Source organism: Podarcis gaigeae (assembly GCF_964106915.1).
Source record: "Podarcis gaigeae genome assembly, chromosome: 14".
NCBI classification, from domain to species: Eukaryota; Metazoa; Chordata; class Lepidosauria; order Squamata; family Lacertidae; genus Podarcis; species Podarcis gaigeae.
Window position 1 is genome coordinate 3,378,897 of NC_139690.1, and position 21,624 is coordinate 3,400,520.

The following is a 21,624-nucleotide window of genomic DNA, read 5'->3' on the forward strand; positions in this document are numbered from 1 at the left end:
CCCATCCCAGCCTGCAGCCCGCTATCAAGCGCTGAAAGGATCCATGTGCTCAGATCTTCTTCTAGTCTTGCCTTCAGGCCTCTCAGGATTAAATGGAGAGCAGGCCTTTTGGAGTCTTAACCACACCCTTTGAACACTCTGCTTCTACTTTCTGATCTTTTTAAAAGGAAGAAAAGGTCCCTGATAGTGAGCAGCACATTTGCTATGTTCCCCCATTAGAACACCCCGCCCATTCAAAGCTAGCATGGAGGGAACAGAGCCATGTCAGTCACTAGGGAGTTTTGTGTTACAGAAGGTCTGGTCACGTGATCTGTCTCACTGGCAGCCTGAATTTCTAAAAACATTTTAGCTGCTTGATTTTGTTAATTGCATCACATGGCCTTCTTAAGAAGCTTCATACCACAAAGTCTTAGACAGGAAACAGTAGGTCATTTTGTGTGTCAGATCTCCACAGCTTGCCTCATCTCTTGTGTACAGACATTTCAGTAAGTACTGTGTGATCTCTTGGGAAAAAGTTAACTTATCAGAGAGCAAGACTCTTGCTCAAACTTTTTTTAAAAAATTAAATGTTACTTCTTGCTTAGACTGGAGACTGTGGACTCTGTGTGGTCTGGCATATGCCTATCCCTGGCATAGAAGAGCAGTTTCCAAACATCCTTCCTGTACAACTGCATCCACAACAGCAGTCCTCCACTTCCAATGACTTCAACAAGGGCTATGCTACAGGCAGTTGGGTTCCAGGACTCAGAGGTCTGCCCATCAAAGTGGCCCAGGAGGGCATCTGGTCCAGCGTGGGAAGGGAGCAAGTTCCAGAGCAGCAGACAATGATCCAAGGGGCCAGAGGCAGGTGGATAGTCAAAGCCAAGCCCTTCTCATGTTACTGAGCAACCCACGGCTTCCTAACAACTCTGGTAATGTTAGAATAATGTTAGAAACGCCAGGCTACACAGGAAAAACTGGTGATGTGTCCTTCCTCAACAGGGTACTCAAACAACCAAAACAGATTTTGGCTGAAGGAATCAAGCCTCAGCAGGAACTTAAAATTCGGGGGCATGTTTAGCTGGCCGAGGCATATATATATAACTGAGTAAATGGACCCCGTTAATAGCTCTGGCCATGAACCATCTCCTTCCTGTTCCTTGTGAAGGGGCAGTTCATCATGGCAACTGTAGCACCACATAACTGTATTGGCAGCTTCTGGGATACAGAGGCTCCGTTCAGGAATAGCCTGCATTTCATGGCATATATCAAAACGCTGCAAGGTTTTCACAGTGCTTTTACAGAAAACAAAGTCTTCCTGAAGCATTTACATTTGATTTCCCACTCGTTCCTCTATTTACTTAAGTCCTAATGATATGCTTGGGACTACACATTTCTGGCCATTTCCCAAGCTATGCTTTTTTCCACACAGCAGAGTTGCAAGGCCTAATAAAGGATGCAAAGGGGAGCATCAACTGAAGCACTGCTAGGGAAGGTATTTTCCGTGTTCTGCCCTGTACTGTGCAGGGAATCACAGCAGACCCCAGTTTTATAAGCCGCCAACTCTAGAGAGATCAGGGTTGATGTAAAATGGAGCTTATGAGAAATCCCTCTGGAGACATCTTTAAATACTGCTTTTCATGATTTCTGAAATATTTCCTCCATCTTCATAAAGGCTCAACTAACCTTTTGGTTCTGAGGCCTGAGGAAGCAAGCTAGGGAACTAGAAAGAATTGTGGGGAATTGATTATGCAAACTCAATCAATACTTTACACTCAGTCTGTGTATTTGGCTTTGGCTTGACTGAGCCAGCTGAGAGGGGGGAAAGGTCGTATGACAGCCTGTGAATCTCAGTCTAACCAACTATTCTGCAACTGTTCAAGGTCCTCCATTACAATAGGGATGGAGAACCTGTCATCTTCCAGGTATTGTGAGCCTCCAACTCCCATCAGTCCCAGCCAGCATGGCCAATGATTGGGGATGATGGGAATTGTAGCCGAGCAATATTTGGAGGGTTAGAGATCTTCCACTGTCTCAAAATTGCTTGGTTGCTAGGGCTTCAGGTTTCAATCTTTAGTTGATTAAACAGGGCATATTTGATTAAGGGTACACATCATTGTTTATTAGCACCTGTTTTACTTCTGGTTTGCTGCTGTCCCTAGAGAAATAAAAATGACTATTAAGGGTGCCATTTGCATCTTAAAATAAGTTGTAACTTCTGCTTAGAGAAATGTTAACTCTCACTTTTATTGCAAGAAGGAACCTATATTGGTAACAGTCACACTTATAATTGATCAGCTAAAAGGCAGGTGATAAACCAAGCAGTAATTACTGAATCAAGCAGGGGCTCTACTGAAAATCCAAACTCTTTAAAATATTGCTTTCTGGAATGCAGCTCACATTCCTTACCAACAAAGACACTTGTAAATGCATGTGTATCCAGGGGTTACAAAAGCCCAGCTTTTGATTTCAGGAAGAAGCTTTTATAAGGTGAAGGCGATGAGTTTATAATGCCACCCAACAGTAATTGCACTTTGTAAGCCTGAACACAAGTCTAGTGTTGAAATATCAGCCAATGAAACAATTTTTCAAATACTTCATTCCTGGTAGTTGTATGCTGTATTCTAATTGCCTGGGGTTGCTGTAAACTGCTTAATTGTGCCCACCCTCCTCTCCTGTGTTTCTATATTCAGTGGAAAATCAAAGGGAGACCTCCTTTCCTCTCTACTTCCCACATTATAACATGGTATCAGATCACACCACCTGAGTGTTTGGGCAGAATCGTATGGGAAATGTGGTTCCTGAGGTATCCAATGCTCAGACCATTTAAAATTTTAAAAATCTGAACCAACACATTGAATTTGAACTGGAACCTACTGGAAGCCAGTGGTTTGGAATGGCTGGTACACTGCAGGGCCAAGGAACTTTTCTCTTGAAGAATTCCAGTAATTTCCCAACATCTATGGCAAGAGTGGGGAGCATTTTTTGGCCCAAGTGCTGCATTCCCTCACAGGGGAGACTTCCGGAGGGCCACGTGCAAGTGATGGGCAGGGTCAGAACCACCAGCTGGTACGACAGTGAACGTGACTTTAACCTTTGTAGAGCAGGTTACATTCCAATAATGAAATCAAGAAAATGTCAGGTTCATACACACTTCACTATCCTTTATATTAACAGCTCCATGACTCGTTGCAGCTAGTTGTAAAGCGCTGGAGGAGAGTGTGGAGCTGGTCCAATGTAGTCTGGGGAGGCGGTGCGGCCCAGAAACCATCCTGAAGGCTGGGAGGGCAACATTTGGTCTCTAAGCCTGAGAGTCCCTCTTTCTGATCTGTAGGCCAGTTTTCTCAAAGAACAGCTGGCTATGCCTTGTCTGTATCATTCTGCACTGCAAACGAGAGCTTGCAATTGGATGTTTCTCCACACCAAAAATAAAATAAAACCCTGCACAGAAAACCAGTTGTCAGGAAGAAAGAATTGTAGCCTACCCTTTTCACTGATAAAGCACTTTTCTGTGTGCAATAATTATTTATTCTCTGCAAATGGAAAGTTCAATCACATGCGCTATGCTTGCAATCTGCAAGGGAATAATCCAGAAACAGGTTTGCCAACTAACTCCTTTGCGTTTCTGAGAACTGGCATCAACAGCTTAATTTCAAATCTGAAAGGAATCTTCTTTGGTATGGAGCTGTTGAGCAGCAGCTCTGGTGTGCTTTTGTCTTCCCCTGCAGCGTTCTGGTTGGCTCCCAGTCATCTGTATTGTTTTACTAAACAATACGTAGCCTGTAGGCACTTCTGGCTTGGTGTACCCTGCTCATCCCTGCTCTGCTTTTTGGTACATTTACAACTGCTGATCTGGAGGCAAAGCAATCAGTGACAAGTCTGGGCAGTCTGAAAGCAATTAACAGACTGCTCAGACGATGGAGCCAGGCCAAAGTCTGAGGCTTTATAGGGCCCAAGGCTCCTGTGTGTCACCTGCTGAGGGATGGAATCATAGAATCATAGAATGGTAAAGTTGGAAGGGAACCCAAGGTTCATCTAGTCCACCCCCTCCAGGATGCATCAGCCCATTTCTGATTCATGACATTCTCACATGTGTTTGTGTTCAGAGGTCTGCTTTGTTCCATTTTTGCATTAATTCATGAAGGTTTTTTAAATTAAAAAATTCAGAATTCAATGTTAACTGTTAACTATTTAGATATGTTTTTTTAACTGTCAGGGCTGTGGGCAGAGGCATGCTAGCAATGTGCTCCGACTGACATGTGTCTTCTGACACCAGGCTGTTTTGAACAAAGCACCCTTTCCCCATCATTTCCCATCACCAGAGTCGTCCCCCCCCCCCCGGTGAGCTTTATGTGTGCATAACATGGGCTGCGCACTCTGTTGTATGTGTGAGGTTCCCATACTGATAGTGGTGTGTTGTGACTGAGTCATGGGTTCAGCCATAATCTGTCATAGTGGTATGGGCAGGCTAGTCTTCCATGCGGACTAGCTGTTGATTCTTTCCCTCCTCAACACAGCGTGGCCAGGGAGGAGGTCCACCGTCCACCCATGACTCAGCCCTAGTTTAGCCATCACCAGTTTTGTGTGTGTGTGTGTGTGTTTGGGCAAATATTTCATGGCGTGTCTGGCTTTCCACAGAATCTTTCCACAAAATCTTCAGTGAGTAGGTCTTGTACAGGATCATGTTCTGAATTATTCACAGTTCTTCACAAGGACATGGAATGACAGGTTTTGGGAACGATCACCCCCCAAAAAACAACAACACTGAATTATTCAACAGAGGGACACCACTTGGTCAGGGCTAGATCCTTGGCTGCCAGTATATTGGATTGTTTATGAGCCTTAATTTTCCCCAGAGATATATACCTTCCCTCCTTCTTTCTCAGAACCTTACTTAAACTGATTTTCTCCAAGCCTTAAAGCTTGCTATGTGCCTAGGTTCACCGCATTGATAGTCAGCAGAAAGACTAAAAATATAACCAGACTGGAAACTATATAACCGTCAGCTCTGGGCAGTCCCCCAAGTTTTGGAAATGAGATTATTATTTTTTTAGAGTGTTGGGGGGGGGGTCAGCTCTGCTGTGCCTTGGAATTTCCAAGGAAGCAACCCCACTTGGTTAACCCAGGTCAAATAGGTTGAGGTCATTTATCTGGCTCAGGAAAATTAAACTTCAGGAGTTACCCAATATGGAAACATCAAATATTTTTTTGGAAATAAACTGATGTCAAGATGACTTTACTTCATGAATATTTTGTAGTGAAGAGGGAGCCAGAAGAAAGAGAGAAAATGAATAATTCAGACAGGGGAGTGAGGTTTCATTTTTATATGTTTTACGGAAAATGCAGGTCTCTTCTAAGCCATCTTTCCAACATCAAGGTGGCACAGATTTTTTTTAAAAAAGCATTGCCAAGACTGTGGTTAAAACTGAGTTCAGGCCATGATGACACATAAGCTGGCATTTGTATGTGTTGGAGACTCTTTGAGCTTTTACAACTCTAAAGAGTTGAGGGGGGAAATAAATGAAATCTGTAAAGGGAATAAATAACTAGCAGGGCTTAAAATAGCTCTGTTTCCGGCTTGTTGGAAGAGGGGTGAGCTCTGGTTTTCTTTTGCGCATTCTGGTAAGAAAGCACCTTTGATACTGTTCAAAGCAGGCGCAGCATAATGCATCAGCTGTCTCATGGATGGTTCCAAGTCTGGCTTGTTGGTCAGTTTGAAGTGCATATATAAAACAGTGGAAGTGGAAATACTTTCCCAGACCACGCCAAGAGTTATTTAAGGATGCTTTGTTTAAAAATACTTGCTGGTTTACTCAGACCACAGTTCCACCCCAATAAACCCTATGTGACTGGTCTATCTTTGAAAATCTCCTTCCTTTTGCCTTCTGGAGAAATAATATTCTAGCTGTTCTTTTAGTGGTCAACAGAATAAACCAAGCCTGGTTGATCAATGCTTTTGGCGGTGCCCTGATTCGCGTGGTGTGGGAGCTTTGCCCACTTGTGAGGTGTGCAATGGTTTGACTTTCCTCCTCAAATGAGGAGAGACTCTACTAACAAGCCAGTTGTGCAGATGGATCCACAAGTGGAGTGCCTGATACCAAAGATGTGGGGCTTATAACGGACTCCCCTGGAAATGTTTTCATTTACACCACCTCGTTTGCAAGGATGACTTCAAGTTGTTGCCTGCTTCTCTCACATCACACTCCCAACTCTGACCAGTTACTGCTTGCACTGGCGGAGCCTTGCAGGCATAAGGTTTACACCAGTGAGAGTCTCCTGTCTGTGCAAGGATCTGTTTATTTATTTATTTGCAAAAATGCATATGCCACCCACTTTAAGAAAAACATTTCTGTGAATGACATAAGATCAGCAATAAAACTACATCCATAAAATAAACACAAAACATATCACAAATCAGGTGGTCGTTACTTGGGAAAGGATCATCTCCTGCCCCTGGGAGAGCCTAAGTGAACAGCTGTGTTTTAAGCAGGTTTTAAGACGGCTTTGGTGCTTGCCTGATGTCTTCCCAAAGTGCATCCAAAAAGGCAGGCCCCGCTATATTACAGGTCCTGGTCCTAGTGAACATATGACAAACCTCAGGAGCATTTGGCTGAGGACCTAAAGAACTGGAAAGGGTTATACTAGCGAAGGTATTCTCAAAGGTAGCTGGTCCCAAGTTGCTTAGGCCTTTAATTGCCAATAGATAACAAGCTACCACAGGAGGTGGTCTCTGTCCACCCATCCAAATCCTCAGCCATTTCTCTGGAGTATGTTCCACAGGGTGGGTGTCACTACCGAGAAGGCTCTGTGCAATTTCCTTTGCAACAAACTGCTTGGAAGGCACTGTAGTGCCTCCTAAGAGTCCTCGGGAACCCAATATAAATACAACATGTTGGTATGAGTTTGTTCTTTATGCTTTGTTTGTTCTTCTGGGCAGAAGTGAAGCTGCCACGTGATGTATGCAAGAATGTCATTTTAACACATTTTTAAAAATAGTTTTTATTATGCAGGTTTTGCTTTAATTAGATGCATGCCTTCAAGGATATGCACTGAACTGAAATGCATTTGATTTTGAATAATTAGCAAACAGATAAGCCCTAAATTGTAAATAGGCCCATCTTGCTGCTCTGCTTCCAGTATTTGTTGTCCTTATGACAAGATACTTAAGTTACACCATATAATATAAAACAATACAATACAATACAATACAATACAATACATAAAAGTCTAAAATCAGCTGGCACCTCAAGGCAGCCTCAAGGCAACTCATGTGAATGTTAGGTAGAAAACACTATTATTTGTTTTATTTTATAAATTTTCTTTATCTCTTGACTGCAAGACCCCCCCCCCCCCGCTGCCCCAAAGTGGACTACTACAGCTCCCTCCAGCTACAGTAACCTACTAGGAATGCCCAGCTTTTTATATAAGTGTTAACTCATCAGGTGGGGGTTCATGTAAGTGAGCCCCCCCCCCAAAGTGTGAGTGATGGATGGGTGGTGACTCCTGTTTTATTATAATTTGTATGTGTGACAGGGACTAGAAAGCAGCATCCCTTTCCCTCAATTATCTGGGGAATATGCAAAAGCATAAATCCTCTCCAGATTGGTTCAATGTGTTCGGCCAAATCCTCAGCTTTTGCCAAATCTGATATGGTGTTGCCACAGAAGTGTGGCTTGCAATATCTTTACTGTGCTGCCTTGGCACACAGACACCATTCTCTGGTATCCCTGCTGTAACCCAAAGCTCTTTAATAACACGACAAGGAGTAAGAAGGGCAGTTTGAGCAGGGAGGAAATGCTTACTAGGTTAGCTAAAGGTCTGCCATTCCTCTCTTTGGTTGCCTTCAAAATATTGGATAGAAAGCAATTTTTTACTCCCCCTTTCAGAGTACTGGACAACAAGCATGGTTTTGCAGTTGACAGGGGCAGCTATTTTGCTGCAAAAGCGGGGGGGGGGGGGGGAGCCTGTAGAATTCAGGTTGCTACAAGAAGACTTTGCCACATTGCTACTTCCCTAATAAATATGAGGCAACAAGTTCCTATAATCTCCATTTCTCTTGATTGCTTTATTTCCTGCCAGGAACAGAAGAACACTTTGTACAATCTCACCTGCTCAAAAAACCGCATCCCCACCCCTCAACCCCAGTTGAGAGTTTCCATACAGGGTGTTGGTGTGGAGCAAAGTCTCATCATAATTAATACCCTACAGCATGTTTGTTTCTGTGGTGTTTGTGCAAAGCTTTAGGTTTAGGCTAACTTTATAGGCTGTTTTCCACAAGACACCAAAGGATCTTGTAGCAATTCTTAAGTGCATGATAATATCGTACCTGTGCACACCAAGCATGTTCCGTTCCTGTTTCTGGGCTCATTTACATCTGCCAATTAGAGTGCCTAGTAGATACCATGGTTTGAGTGTCTGCTAGACTAGGTGGGGCAGCTAGGGGGTCACAGGGACATGGCCAATGAGAGCTCACAGGGCATGGCCAAGTTGTCTCAGTTCTTTCCCCATCCTCCTCCTTAGTAAAAAAGGAATGGGCACTTGTGGATGGAGTGGCTATAAATGTAATACTGATAATATAGAAAAATATATAGCAAATATATAAAAAATCAACAATATGAATATGAATTGAAAGCTGTTGCAAAGCAATGATAATGGTTAAGGGAATTCTCCACCCCAGATTACCATTCCAGCTTTAGAAATCACATCCTCCTTGGCAGCACCATTTACTAATCATGGTTGCTATGAAAACACAACCTGATACTTGCTTGGTGCAGTTGATAACATGATCGGAAGCCCGCCCCCCCCCCCCCCCGCCACCTTTTGTCCTGGCTGAGAAAATCCAGTGCTCCCTTTACAGTCTCTCACACTTTAGCGTGAGCTAATGGAAAAGTTCAGGTGTATCCACTGCCAGGCTACATGTGCACTGCACAAAGGGGGGAAGTAAAATGCAGGACGTTTTGCATTCTGCACAGGGTCACAGAAGAAATCAGTTCCCCTCACCCTGGCAGAAGGGAGCAGTGATTTGACAGAATGGAACAGCCTCACATAACCACCTGAAATGAACTTTGGAAGGCTTTCGCTGAAGGCAATTTGACCTGAACCTTTCAAAGGGGCAAGGAGGGTGCATTCTTATGTTTGCATTTTACCAACAAATCAGAGGTAGCTCTGTCAGTCAATTGGAATAGCCAAAATCATAGCAATACAGAGCCATATTCCCCAAATGCCCTGCATTCTTTTGCTTGCTATCTGGAAGCCTTCTGCAAACCTTAAATATTTGCTCACTACTTTGTGATTCTGATGGGATGCAGGTGGCGCTGTGGGTTAAAGCCTCAGCGCCTAGGACTTGCCGATTGAAAGGTCGGCAGTTCGAATCCCTGCGGCGGGGTGCGCTCCCGCTGCTCGGTCCCAGCGCCTGCCAACCTAGCAGTTCGAAAGCACCTCCGGGTCCAAGTAGATAAATAGGGACCGCTTACCAGCGGGAAGGTAAATGGCGTTTCCGTGTGCGGCTCTGGCTCGCCAGATGCAGCTTTGTCACGCTGGCCACGTGACCCGGAAGTGTCTCCGGACAGCGCTGGCCCCTGGCCTCTTGAGTGAGATGGGTGCACAACCCCAGAGTCTGTCAAGACTGGCCCGTACGGGCAGGGGTACCTTTACCTTTACCTTTTTTGTGATTCTGCAGTTGACTTTAATTAAACCTAGAATCATAGAATCATAGAGTTGGAAGAGACCACAAGGGCCATCGAGTCCAACCCCCTGCCAAGCAGGAAACACCATCAGAGCACTCCTGACATATGGTTGTCAAGCCTCTGCTTAAAGACCTCCAAAGAAGGAGAGTCCACCACACTCCTTGTAGTTTGGATCCATTACTCCGTGTCCGCTTCTCTGGAGCAGCAGAAAACAACCTTTCTCCCTCCTCTATGTGACATCCTTTTATATATTTGAACATGACTATCATATCACCCCTTAACCTCCTCTTCTCCAGGCTAAACATGCCCAGCTCCCTTAGCCGTTCCTCATAAGGCATCGTTTCCAGGCCTTTGACCATTTTGGTTGCCCTCTTCTGGACATGTTCTAGTTTGTCAGTGTCCTTCTTGAACTGTGGTGCCCAGAACTGGACACAGTACTCCAGGTGAGGTCTGACCAGAGCAGAATACAGTGGCACTATTACTTCCCTTGATCTAGATGCTATACTCCTATTGATGCAGCCCAGAATTGCATTGGCTTTTTTAACTGCCGCGTCACTCTGTTGGCTCATGTCAAGTTTGTGGTCAACCAAGACTCCTAGATCCTTTTCACACGTACTTCTCTCAAGCCAGGTGTCACCCATCTTGTATTTGTGCCTCTCATTTTTTTTTGCCCAAGTGCAATACTTTACATTTCTCCCTGTTAAAATTCATCTTGTTTGTTTTGGCCCAGTTCTCTAATCTGTCAAGGTCGTTTTGAAGTGTGATCCTGTCCTCTGGGGTGTTAGCCACCCCTCCCAGTTTGGTGTCATCTGCAAATTTGATCAGGATGCCCTTGAGTCCATCATCCAAGTCGTTGATAAAGATGTTGAATAAGACCGGGCCCAAGACAGAACCCTGCACTTCATCTGCTGTTGGATCACTGCCCTATCTTGTCTGGGAAAGGCGAATGTGCCATGCCCAGAGATCTTCATCACGTGCTGGAACAGAGTATGATTTTGCAGAAGATCTAGTAATGGCCCCTCAGCCACAAGGGGAAAGGGATGAGACATTGCTGCTGCTGCTGCTGTGAGTGCTGGAAGGAAGGCCGCTCCCTGCTGCGAGGCCCATTTCCACCTGGCCCAGGGGGCGGGGCCCAGACTCACCTGGAACAGCTAAAAGTGGCTCCTGGGAGGCTGAAGGGACATTGCTGGAACAACTCTTGGGTTGGGGAAACTGGCTAAAATGTTTTAAAATGTTTTAAACAGTTCTCATTTTGGTTCCTCTGTTTTGTTTTTGTTGGATTGGTGTTGGTTATTATTATTAGTGTCTTCTTTATTGGTTTGCTTGTATAAGGTATTTTGTTTTTTAATGTTTGATGTTTTGTTGTGCTTTTATATATGTTGTAAACCACCCAGAGTGGCTGGGGAAACCCAGCCAGATGGGTGGGTTATAAATTTAAAAATAATTATGATTGGTCCTAGCAGTAATGGCAAGCACTTTTGCTCCCTTGGAAGATACAGGTGATTCAAACAAGAAGGTCAAGTAAGAGTAGCCAAGCTGGTCTTACTAATAATTATTTTTATCTATTCATCTTATGGGTAGGAGAAAACACTGGCAACTTGATGGATATTCTTCTTTCCTACATTAAAGCTTGTTGTACATTCAACTTCTGTGGTCTGATTTGATTAAAACTGTAGAGTGCTAGTTGAATTAGGGAAAACATGCCTGATATAATTCAAGGGGCAAGTGGGACAGACAACCTCATCACGCCTCCTCATTCATCTCCCTGTCAAAACCCGACGCATGAATTACTTCTTCTCCTGTGCAAAAAGCAGCTCAATAGGAAAAGGCAATCTGGCTAAGAAAGAAGAGAGCTAGACAATGGATGTTGAGGGAAAGCCACTGCTGGATGTGATATCATGAGTTGCCGGGAAGCAATGAGACAGGAACAATATCCAGTGAAATTAACAAAAAGCAGGGTTATGGTCTTCATGGAACCCATAATGTATTTCTTTTTTAAAAAATCCCCTCATTCACCTGTGAGACTCTGATATGGGATATAAAATAAGGTTGTTGTTTTTTAAACTTTATTACTAAACTTTGGAATTAATATCTTGGGATCTAATAGTAAAGTTTGGATGGTGAAGCTGTAATGCTTTAGGATGCGGTTCCTGATGAGCTCCCCTTCTCCCCTATGTACCTGCCCACTAACTAAGATCACCTACAGAGACCTTCTCTTGCTGTACCCAGACTTGAGAACCTCCAGCCCAGGGAGGTTTGCTGGCATTTTGCCACTGTGTTGAGGCCCGCTTGTTAAGCAAGCTCAGAGGCTGAATTTAATTCCTTGCTTATTGCAATTTTATGCAGCCTTTCTGGTTTTAAAGTGCTTTTAAAGTGCTTAACAGCTTTTTAAAAGTGCTCTTTGTTTTTTATTTTTGTAAGCTGCCTTGAAATACAGGAGAAATGGCAGGGTCTAAAATATTTTGTTGTTGTTGTAGAAAGTGATGAATAAGTGTAACAACAACAACAACAACAACAGCTGAGTTTTTTGTATGGGTTCCCTAAAGCAGTATGTCTAAATAGCCCCATAATGTGCATACAGTTGGATGAGCAACATGGAGAAGTGTTGCTTCCTGTTGAGTAGTGAAATATACTCAGAGTCGCAAAGTGATTTCATGCTCTTTATTCAGCTCATAGTGGTGAGGAGGAATGAATGAAAGTCCCCTCAAAGTATCTGCTTTATATACATTATTTACACAATGGGCTGCACATGATTGGCTAATTCTGGAATTCTACTGTAAGCCAATCAGGTTGTGGATTCACTTCTATCTGGAGCATGATTGGGTGGTTCCTGCCAACCAATCATATTGCTGCATTGTTCTAGGACCAATCAGACTGCTGCATTCTGAATCCTATTGTTCTAGGACCAATCAGACTGTAGCAGTTTGGATCCTATTCAATTCAGTACATAACAAGTAGAAACTTCTACTGAGAGCAGGCAGGTGGGGGCTGTTGGGTCTCTGGCTCAGAGGGGTTTGCACTGTTAAGACAAAGCAAGAGACCTCCAGCTCCCCAGGCTATCCCTATACTTTTATCACTATGCTGACCTCCCCCCCCTTAAAGTTTATTTAGACTGGTAAGTATAAGGTTCCATCCTCTTTACAACTTCCTGCTCCTCCTCTCACATTTTTTCTGGCCCTTGAGGTGAGAGTTAATCTTGGATCTTTCTTTTGAGAGCAAAGGGGGGAAGAATGGATTCTTTGCTCCTCCAACTAGATAGGTAGCTAGGACTATAGAACGCTTCCCTATTGAGAATGTAGTTCAGGGGTCGGCAACCTAAGGCCCGGGGGCCGGATGTGGCCCAGTCGCCTTCCCAATCTGGCCTGCGGACAGTCCAGGAATCAGCATGTTTTTACATGCGTAGAATGTGTCCTTTTATTTAAAATGCATCTCTGAGTTATTTCTGGGGCAGAGGAATTCATTCATTCCCCTCCCCCCAAAATAGTCTGGCCCCCCCACAAGGTCTGAGGGACGGTGAACAGGCCCACGGCTGAAAAAGGCTGCTGACCCCTGGTGTAGTTCCATTAGTAAACATAACCTTTCTTACTTTATACCAAGACTCAGTCTGAATACTTTCCAACCAAAGGTGTTTTCCAAGCATGGATTCATTTAACTCAACTAATTTCTGCTGCTGCATATAAAGTCTGCATCCTAAGCAGGCATGGCAGCATTCCTATGCAGAAAACCCACGAACTCTCTCAGGGATCCAGTGCCTCACCTTTGAATTCCTCTATCCATTTCAGTTTGTCAGGAACCCACTTTCATTATTTTAGCCCCCAGTTTATTGTTATTTTATTCATTTCATTTCTGGATTGAAGAGTTTTCCATTTTCTTGAGCATTTAGTAAAATCTGATTGTCTTACTGCTGCTGATGCTACGATGCTGGGAAATGTGAATAGGACTAGGCTGCAGCTTTTATTTTGTTATTATTTTAAAATGCTGTAAGCTCCCTGCCTCCAGAGTCTTTCAGGGTAGAAACATTTTAATAAAATAATAATAAAATAAATATGGCTATTTCATAGTCTCTCTTTCTCTCTCTCACCAGGCGAGAGGCCTTTTGAATGCCGTTGGGAAGATTGCAGCAAAAAGTTTGCCCGTTCCGATGAGCTGGCGCGACATTTCCGCACTCACACCGGAGAGAAAAAGTTTGGCTGCCCTCTCTGCGAGAAGCGATTCATGCGCAGTGACCACTTGACGAAGCACGCCCGCCGCCACAGCAATTTCCACCCCAGCATGCTCAAGAGGAGGAGCGGCAGCAGCTCCCGGACAGGATCCGTCAGTGACTATAGCCGTTCAGACGCATCAAGTCCCACCATCAGTCCTTCCAGCTCCCCGTAGACCTGCCTGCACTGGATACCAGCACTTTGCTCTTATCATTTTATAGATATCATTTTTGGAGTTTTATTTGCCTTGCACATTTTGCTTATCCCCCCCCCCCCCACTATCTTTTTTTCTTTCTTTTTTATACATCGTTTCTCCAGCAGATTATCTCCGGCACAATGGAACTAACATTGATGACCCTCTTCTCTGTCTTCTGCCAGCAATTTTTCTTCCTGGTCAAGATTTTCAGTTACCGGTATTTTGTCTGCCAGCCTTCACTCTTCAGAGCCTTAAGAAGATGCTCCTGTTAATTGTTTTTAAATATATCTATATGTGTGTATATTTTTTAAAAAATACCTTTGCTCAGGTATCAAAGCAAATTTTATAAAAAAGAGGTTACAAAAGAGGAATGCCTAATTGAACTGGATTGACTTTCCACCACTCCATAACCTCCTCTCAACTTTCTCAGGGATAAGTATTTATGTAACACAGTAAGTACAATGAAGACACACACTCTGCAGCCTCAGCGGGCAAACAGATCTGTACTCAAAATGAGTGGGGCCGAGTTCTTCCACTCACTGAGGAGGAAACCAGCGCTGGACTTCGCACTCAAATGGTTTGGTTTCACATTTGCTATAGATATGTTTGGGGAATCAGGACCATCTACGGCATGCCCCTGGATGACTTCATTAAATCCCCCTCCCTGCCCCTACCCCGTCAATGTCATTTCATACCAAGGTGATTTTACCACATCAACTTGTCTATAAAGTTCGATACAGTCCTACCTACCCCGGGGGGGGGGGTGTTGAAGGGATTTTTTAAAAAACTAACGAACTCGATGCCTTTATCATTCCCACCCACCCCCAAATATAGGGAAATGTATTTACACTGAGGAACAATGCATTTAATTTCAAAATGGCAAGTTTGTGGTTTTTAGGCATTATGGATTTGTTTTCCAGGGTTCTCCTGTAAAACACCCTATGGAATAAGTGAGGCCTCTGCAGAAGAACTTCTCAGAGGCTTGTGAGCCCCACGTTGTCCCTGAGCTTGTGTGTTGCTTGCTCATCTGTCATGTGGCTACCAAACATAGGTGCCTAGACTGTATCAACTTGAACTATTTTATCTTATGCAGAGGTGGGGGTGGGGGTGGGGAGCAACATTGGGAAACTGTTTATATAAAGTTTCATCAAAGCTTTATCCAGGTACTTGTTATAAAGACCCTTGGTTTTACATTGCTTCAAAGCAGAGGCTTCCATATAACACTGCACTGTAGCTATTTGGTCAGTAAGTAACAAATTGAAACCAAGTAGTAGTAATCAGAAAATGGTCTCTTATTAGGAAAGGGTAAAAAGAGAGAGCAGAACTTGCATCTAGAAAGTGTTACAAACATGGTGTTTAGCTCAACAGCACTCCGTATTTCTCCCACACTCGCATCCCACGGGTGTATGGTTTAACTGGGCATAGATAAGAGAACCCCTCTCCCAGCCAGCTAGTCCAGGGTTCCCAGATGGACGTCCCACTCTCTTGGCTACCACAGTGGAGAACCATCTGCCACGTTACTTGCCTAATATCTGTAAGAAAATCTCTCTCAGTCACAGCTGGAGAGGCCAACTGGCCCCCTCCTGAAGTGCCTGGGTGGGAGATTTGTGGAAATTTCAAAAATCGGCACCTCACCCCAGCAAGAGAGATTTGTGTGCATAAAGAGCCTTCCACCTGCATTACTGGAGTGGAGGCACATCTTGCTAAAGCTGTTTTGGTGCACATATCTATCTTGGGTCACCCATTGTTAAACACTTACAGTTGGGTCAGGTTCTAGATTTATAAATGCAAACTTTTTTAAACCAGCAATTGGTCTATGCACTGCAAAGTGCGTAGACCTCATTACTGCCGGCTTGGTTGGTGCTGGAGCTGTATATTAAACATTCAGGGTTTTTTCTTTGTAATTTTCCATTATTATTATTATTATTATTATTATTATTATTATTATTATTATTATTTTACTGTAAATGATGAATGCAGTTGATTGTAGCACACCAAAACAAACTCCACAACCCCAAACTGCTGTTTACAATAAGTATATCTACATTCCAAATGTGTCCTGCTTTCCAGTAATCCCATTTTACCACCTCTTTAACAACCCCCCCCCCCAAAACAACAACATCATTTCTAGGTACATACAAAGATTGCTTTAAGTAGAAGGTTCTCTCTCTAATGAACAGTCACCTACAAAAAAACACAGGTCAAAATTTAGATATTTCTGTATTTTATGGCACTAGTTTCAAAGTTCACATTTTCATTGACATTTCCAACTTCATTCAGCTATAAACAGCTCTAGACAAGGCTTTTGGTGTGGATTCATAACTACAGGCAGGAACAACGTATCAATTTGGCTACTATTATGTGCAAAATCTTGCTTCTTTTGTATAATGAGTTGCCTTACCTCTATAGCTTTGCAGGGACTGGCCAAGTAAAGCTACTCAGATATAGGAAATTCACATTTCAGATAATTTTCATCACTAAGACTGGGGGTAGGTATTGGGAAATATCCAGCACAACTAAGAAGGAACATAAATAACCTATAAAAAGGCAGACACAATAGGAATATAGCTAGCCAGCAAAAGAGATTGGTTTTTTAATAGGTAGGAGAAAGTATTAATTTCCATAGTTTGTAGGATATGAAAGACTGTAAAATCTAATCTAACCATATCACCTGTTAATAAAAACCACTTAAAAGAGCATTACTATTTCTCACAGAGAACAACCTCTCTTTTTCCTTTGACGAGCAGTGTGAAATTGCAATAATAAAAGGTACTATGCACTAGTAAATTTCCTTTGAATCATGGCCAATGCACAAGTAAGCTGAGCTGATGCTTAGAGTGGCAATATTTTGAAGGGTGCAGAATCAAGCTGCATGTGATCCATAGAAGATGCAATGCTTGATCCAAGAGTTATACCAAAGAGTTAATGCTGGTGCAGGTGATCTGGTCGTGGAGTATTGCCAGCCTCGCATCAGTTATTTGAGTAGGAGTGCTTACGCTAGGTGACACAATGGGGTCCATCTAATCCATTATGACTCTCCTTGGTCTTTTCCATCTCTGATAACCTGAGATGCCAGGGACTGAATCTGGCATCCTTTGCACATGCAAAGTGTGTGTTCCTCCATTGAGCTTTGCAGCCTCTTCATGAGAATTGCTTAGATAAGTAGAAAAATACAGGCAACTCTCTTAAACCTACTTAACTGTCTCACTAATTTCAATGTAACCTACAAGTACATATGGGTCAGGACTGTCACCTAGATATGTAAACAAAAGGGAAAGTGTTGCATATATATTTGGGATAATTTCTAATTTGGGATTTGGAGGGTTCATGCCGATTGCTTCTGACATGCTTCTGAGATACCTAAAAAACCATTTCCGTTCTTTACAGTTTCATAAATAATAGTAAACATACACCAAAACACTCAGGGTTTCTCTGGTGACAGAGAGGACACCAAACCTCATTTCAGCCCTGCTGGCAACTGTTTGTGTAACTTGCATCTAGTTTGCTCATACCAGCAAGACATGAAGGCAGATGCAGTTTCCTTATTCATGTATGTGTGTGTTTTCTTTTTATCTCAAAATATTGGATTATATGTAGTTATCTGTAAAGTTATCAAGACCTCCTGAGCAACCCCCCCCCCAACATTAATATTCCCAGGCTTTTCAGCTCCATGCTCAATAGCACATTTTGCAAAAAGAAAAGAAAACTTGCTGTGTATTGGTGTCATGTGCAGATGCATAACTGACCCAAGAGATGAAAGAATCCATTTCTGCACTCAGGAGAGTGTATTATCAGGTTACCCTTTTGCCTTGTGTAAGGAGAAACAGGTATATTCTGTTCATTTTACAACAGCAACCTCATGGCAGTAGCTGTTGGCACAGTCATAGAGCGATCTGCAGTATTGTAATGCAGCCCAATAAGCAATATAGAGATGCTTCCACAGAGCATCTAAGTGCATATGTGCTTGGAACAGATAAATTCATATAAATATTAGGAAGTGGTAGAGACTCTTTGGCGGGGTGGGGAACCATCTTCCATCTTAGATATTACTGAACTACAACTCCCATCAGCCCCAGCAGGCAGGGCTGATGGTCAGGGTGATGGGAGTTGTGGCTCAGCAACATCTAGAGGTCCAAAGGTTCCCTCTGGACTGTGCTAAAAAATGAACAGTCCTTCTAATAATAAATCCCACCCATTCCCACTCAAAATCCCTGGTGGATCTGCTGCTTCATCTGAATCTAACCAATGGCAACAATTGAGGCTGGTTTATGCTGGGCTTTATGATAACCTGGTTCCAGCTGCCTGACTAGACAAAGGTGACTGGAAAATACTTAGGCTAGAGCTTGTCTACACAAACAGTAGGTCAGGTGGTCAAGGATTGAGAGGGTCATAGGCGAAATGTCCCCTGGTGGGCCCCTTTCTGACAGGCACTCCAAGCTGTGCCAGGTAGTCAGGTCTAGCCAGCCTTTCCCTTTCCCCACAAAAGGCATTCCATAGCCCTAAATGTTAGGGCTATTATCTCAAGCTAATCTAGTTTTGTGTGAGAAGGGAAGATTTGTTAAGATTACTGGAGTCTTACTGGATCATGCCAATACCTAGTATCTTGTCCATTGTTCTGTTCTCACAGGGACCACCCTGATACCTAAAGAGGACAGGAACACTGGGAGAACTGCACAAACAGGCACCCACCCCAAACCTGCAATCTGAAAGGGCTGAAATGGTAGAGTTTTAAAGAAGCCAGCTGTTGGCTGCTACCATGAAGAACAGAATATGGACATGGATACTGATGCCCAGTTGTATCAGCAGGGTCATTTGTTTGATGGTTCTGATAGTTTTATGAAGCAAAGTGAGTTCCTGGGTCGCCAGCCCCAATTTGTATTGAGCCATGATGGGCCATGACCCTCAAATGCATTCCAGAGCATTCAGGGGAATAATTGCCCTGCAAAAACAGACTGCAAAGAACCGAGTGCATTTCTCAAAACAAAAGCACATTGTACCTCCTCTTCCATCACAACCCACTTGTTTTGCATAGTGAGTTGCCATACCTCTATAGGCTTGCAGAGACTGGCCAAGAAGCTGGGCTGATGACTAGAGAAACTCTAAGCAAGAGGGCTCTGTGCTACGGGAGGGCCCAGTTCTCCCCAATTCGTCATTTGTTATTTGGTAGCTGTTTACAATGGTGTCCTGGGAATAGTGTATGGTAATGTATATTTATAAGTGAACACACACCTGTGCCTGATGGCTTTCTGTATTCTACACACATTTTAGTGTAAAACATCATGCCTTCATCTCACAATAACTTTGAGCCCTGCAGCCTTCTGCTGGTTCTTAAAAGCCTTAAACACTTGGTGTGCTTTGTAATATAGGCTAAGCGCAGTGCTTTTTTGAGGGGGGGTACGTAGGGGTACGCATACCCCTAAACATTTTGTGAATCTTTGTACTTTTGTCCATTTACTGTATTTATTTCCCCCGATTTGAACTATAAAATTGTGATTTTCTAGAGTCAAAATGAGAGTACCCCTAAACACTTTTTTAAGGAAATAAAGCACTGGCTAAGTGTCATGTTCAGGATCAGTTTCCACAACATGGGCACACAAAGGTTCTCACCCACTTTAGGCAATTAGCATTCACACCTCGCTTAATCCAAGCAATAATGATCAGAGTTCTAGAAGTTAAGTCATGTGTGTTAAGCAAGCTTCTTGAAAAAAAGTTTTATGTAGCCAAGCATAAGGAAAACAAACTTCGTGTATGACTATAAAGCTTGTCTTCTCATAATCATTTATTTTGCAAATTTAAACAGGCAACTGCATACGCACACTGATTTCCTGATGTGCTATTACTCCCAAGTAGAACTTGAACAATGCAAAAATAAAAATGGGAGTAATCCATTGGGAATTTCTTTGCAGGTTACCACCAGAGGCCAGGATGCACTATCACCCGAACCAAGTCTTAAGCTCTTCCTGCAAAGCGAGGGCAGTAAAGGTAGTTTGCAATCATGGCTGGATTTTCCACCATGGTGTTGGTAGGAGTTACCTGCCACATGATCAAGTCAAGAAGAAAGGTTCAGTTTAGCCTTGACCTGAAATACTGTTTGTCTATGTGTAGAGTTGTTTTTGTTTATTTGTGTTCAAACATGCAACTCCCACTCCCACTTATGGCCTGAAAGTGGTGCAGTCCAGGAAATAAGTTTAACCCTTGGTTTGGGTGATGGTATCAACTAGTCGCTATTGAACTAAAACAAAGGATCTGCTCTCTTGTGTAGCTCTCCGTGACTTGACTTTGGATATATAGGAGGTCTTGCTGGGGCCATGCACCCCTTCTGTTTACCAGGCTGCCTGGCAGAGAGCTGCCTGATAGCCTCCTATATGTTGGGGATAGGAATGTGTTTATTTCTCCCCAGTGAATCCAAATACAGTATATATAGCAATGTTTTTTCCACAACTGAGTGGGAATATCTTCATAACAACTCTGGGTATTTATTTCATTACAATGAATGATGTGCCTGGCCAAAATTTCTGGGCACATATTGCTTTGACTATTGGAGAAGTGGAACATTCATCTGTGGCTTGGGGCTGGTCTACATATTACTCTAAACACACCAAAGTGCCTATGGGTTATAACCTTTGTCCCTTTATGATCACAACATATCGCATCATCAAGAAGCATATTCCCTTCCACATCATCTGGGGTGCACCACTCTGGGGAAGCACAGCACCTACTGGGGCTGATGCATTCGGACCAACACCAGCACCTTCCACAGCGTGGAGAAGCCCCATGTGAAGAGGAAGTAGGATGTGGTTACTGGTACAACATGCCATTCATCTAGGGATGAACACTTGGCTCTCATTCCTAGGCTTGCCTTTCCCATTGCCTCCTCAGTATTTGTAACCATCCCTTCCCCTGCCCTTTGGTACCACCCAGCACTGTCAAAACAAGATTGTAAGTGGGGATCTGCGAAAATGTTGCCGTGTCTCCTCCACTCCTGACAGGGGTGTTAGTGTCCAGGGCTCTTCCTGGCCTGGAGCAGGAGCCTTGCTATGAGATGATGTTTCAGGAGAAACATCACCCTCCAGAAACCTCCCCTTACTAAAAGGCTCAAGCAGCAACTCAGAGGTGCTTCTGCATGGTAAATGCAATGTGTAGACCACCTCCAGGTCCTATGTCTGTTGAAGCCACAACTGTGTATACTGCTTTTAGTTACTTGTACATATATACTGAAATCTTTGTGTGATTACAGGAATGAAAGTATGTGAATATCACATGTTTACATACATATCTTCACTTTGAGGGTGAAAAATGGCAGCACTTGGCATCACTTCACTCTCATCCGTTTTCCGAGCAGCACCTCAAAGCTTTCATGGGTCATGTTTTGTGGATTTTTAAAATGAATCACTACATCAAAGTATTGCAGTTGTACAGTCATATGTTGATCTCTACTTGCTCTACTGTAATATTTTTTTAAATGTTATTTTGTACTGCATAGATTTATATATTGTGACAATGTTCCTAATCAACAAACAGAAAAGACAGACAACTAACAAATGTCAAATGTCAACTTGTA

General features: G+C 43.2%; 1 protein-coding gene across 1 annotated transcript in view; it reads left to right on the plus strand.

Annotated features, from left to right (window-relative positions):
* The window catches only part of KLF13 (KLF transcription factor 13), a 31,725-nt gene extending 15,557 nt beyond the window's left edge, over positions 1-16,168 (plus strand). Inside the window, exon 2 of the mRNA XM_083712257.1 lies at positions 13,750-16,168. Coding sequence (XP_083568383.1) covers positions 13,750-14,042 — 293 coding nt within the window. The 3' untranslated portion in view covers positions 14,043-16,168. The remainder of the gene's footprint in view (positions 1-13,749) is intronic.
* The last annotated feature ends 5,456 nt before the right edge of the window (positions 16,169-21,624 follow it).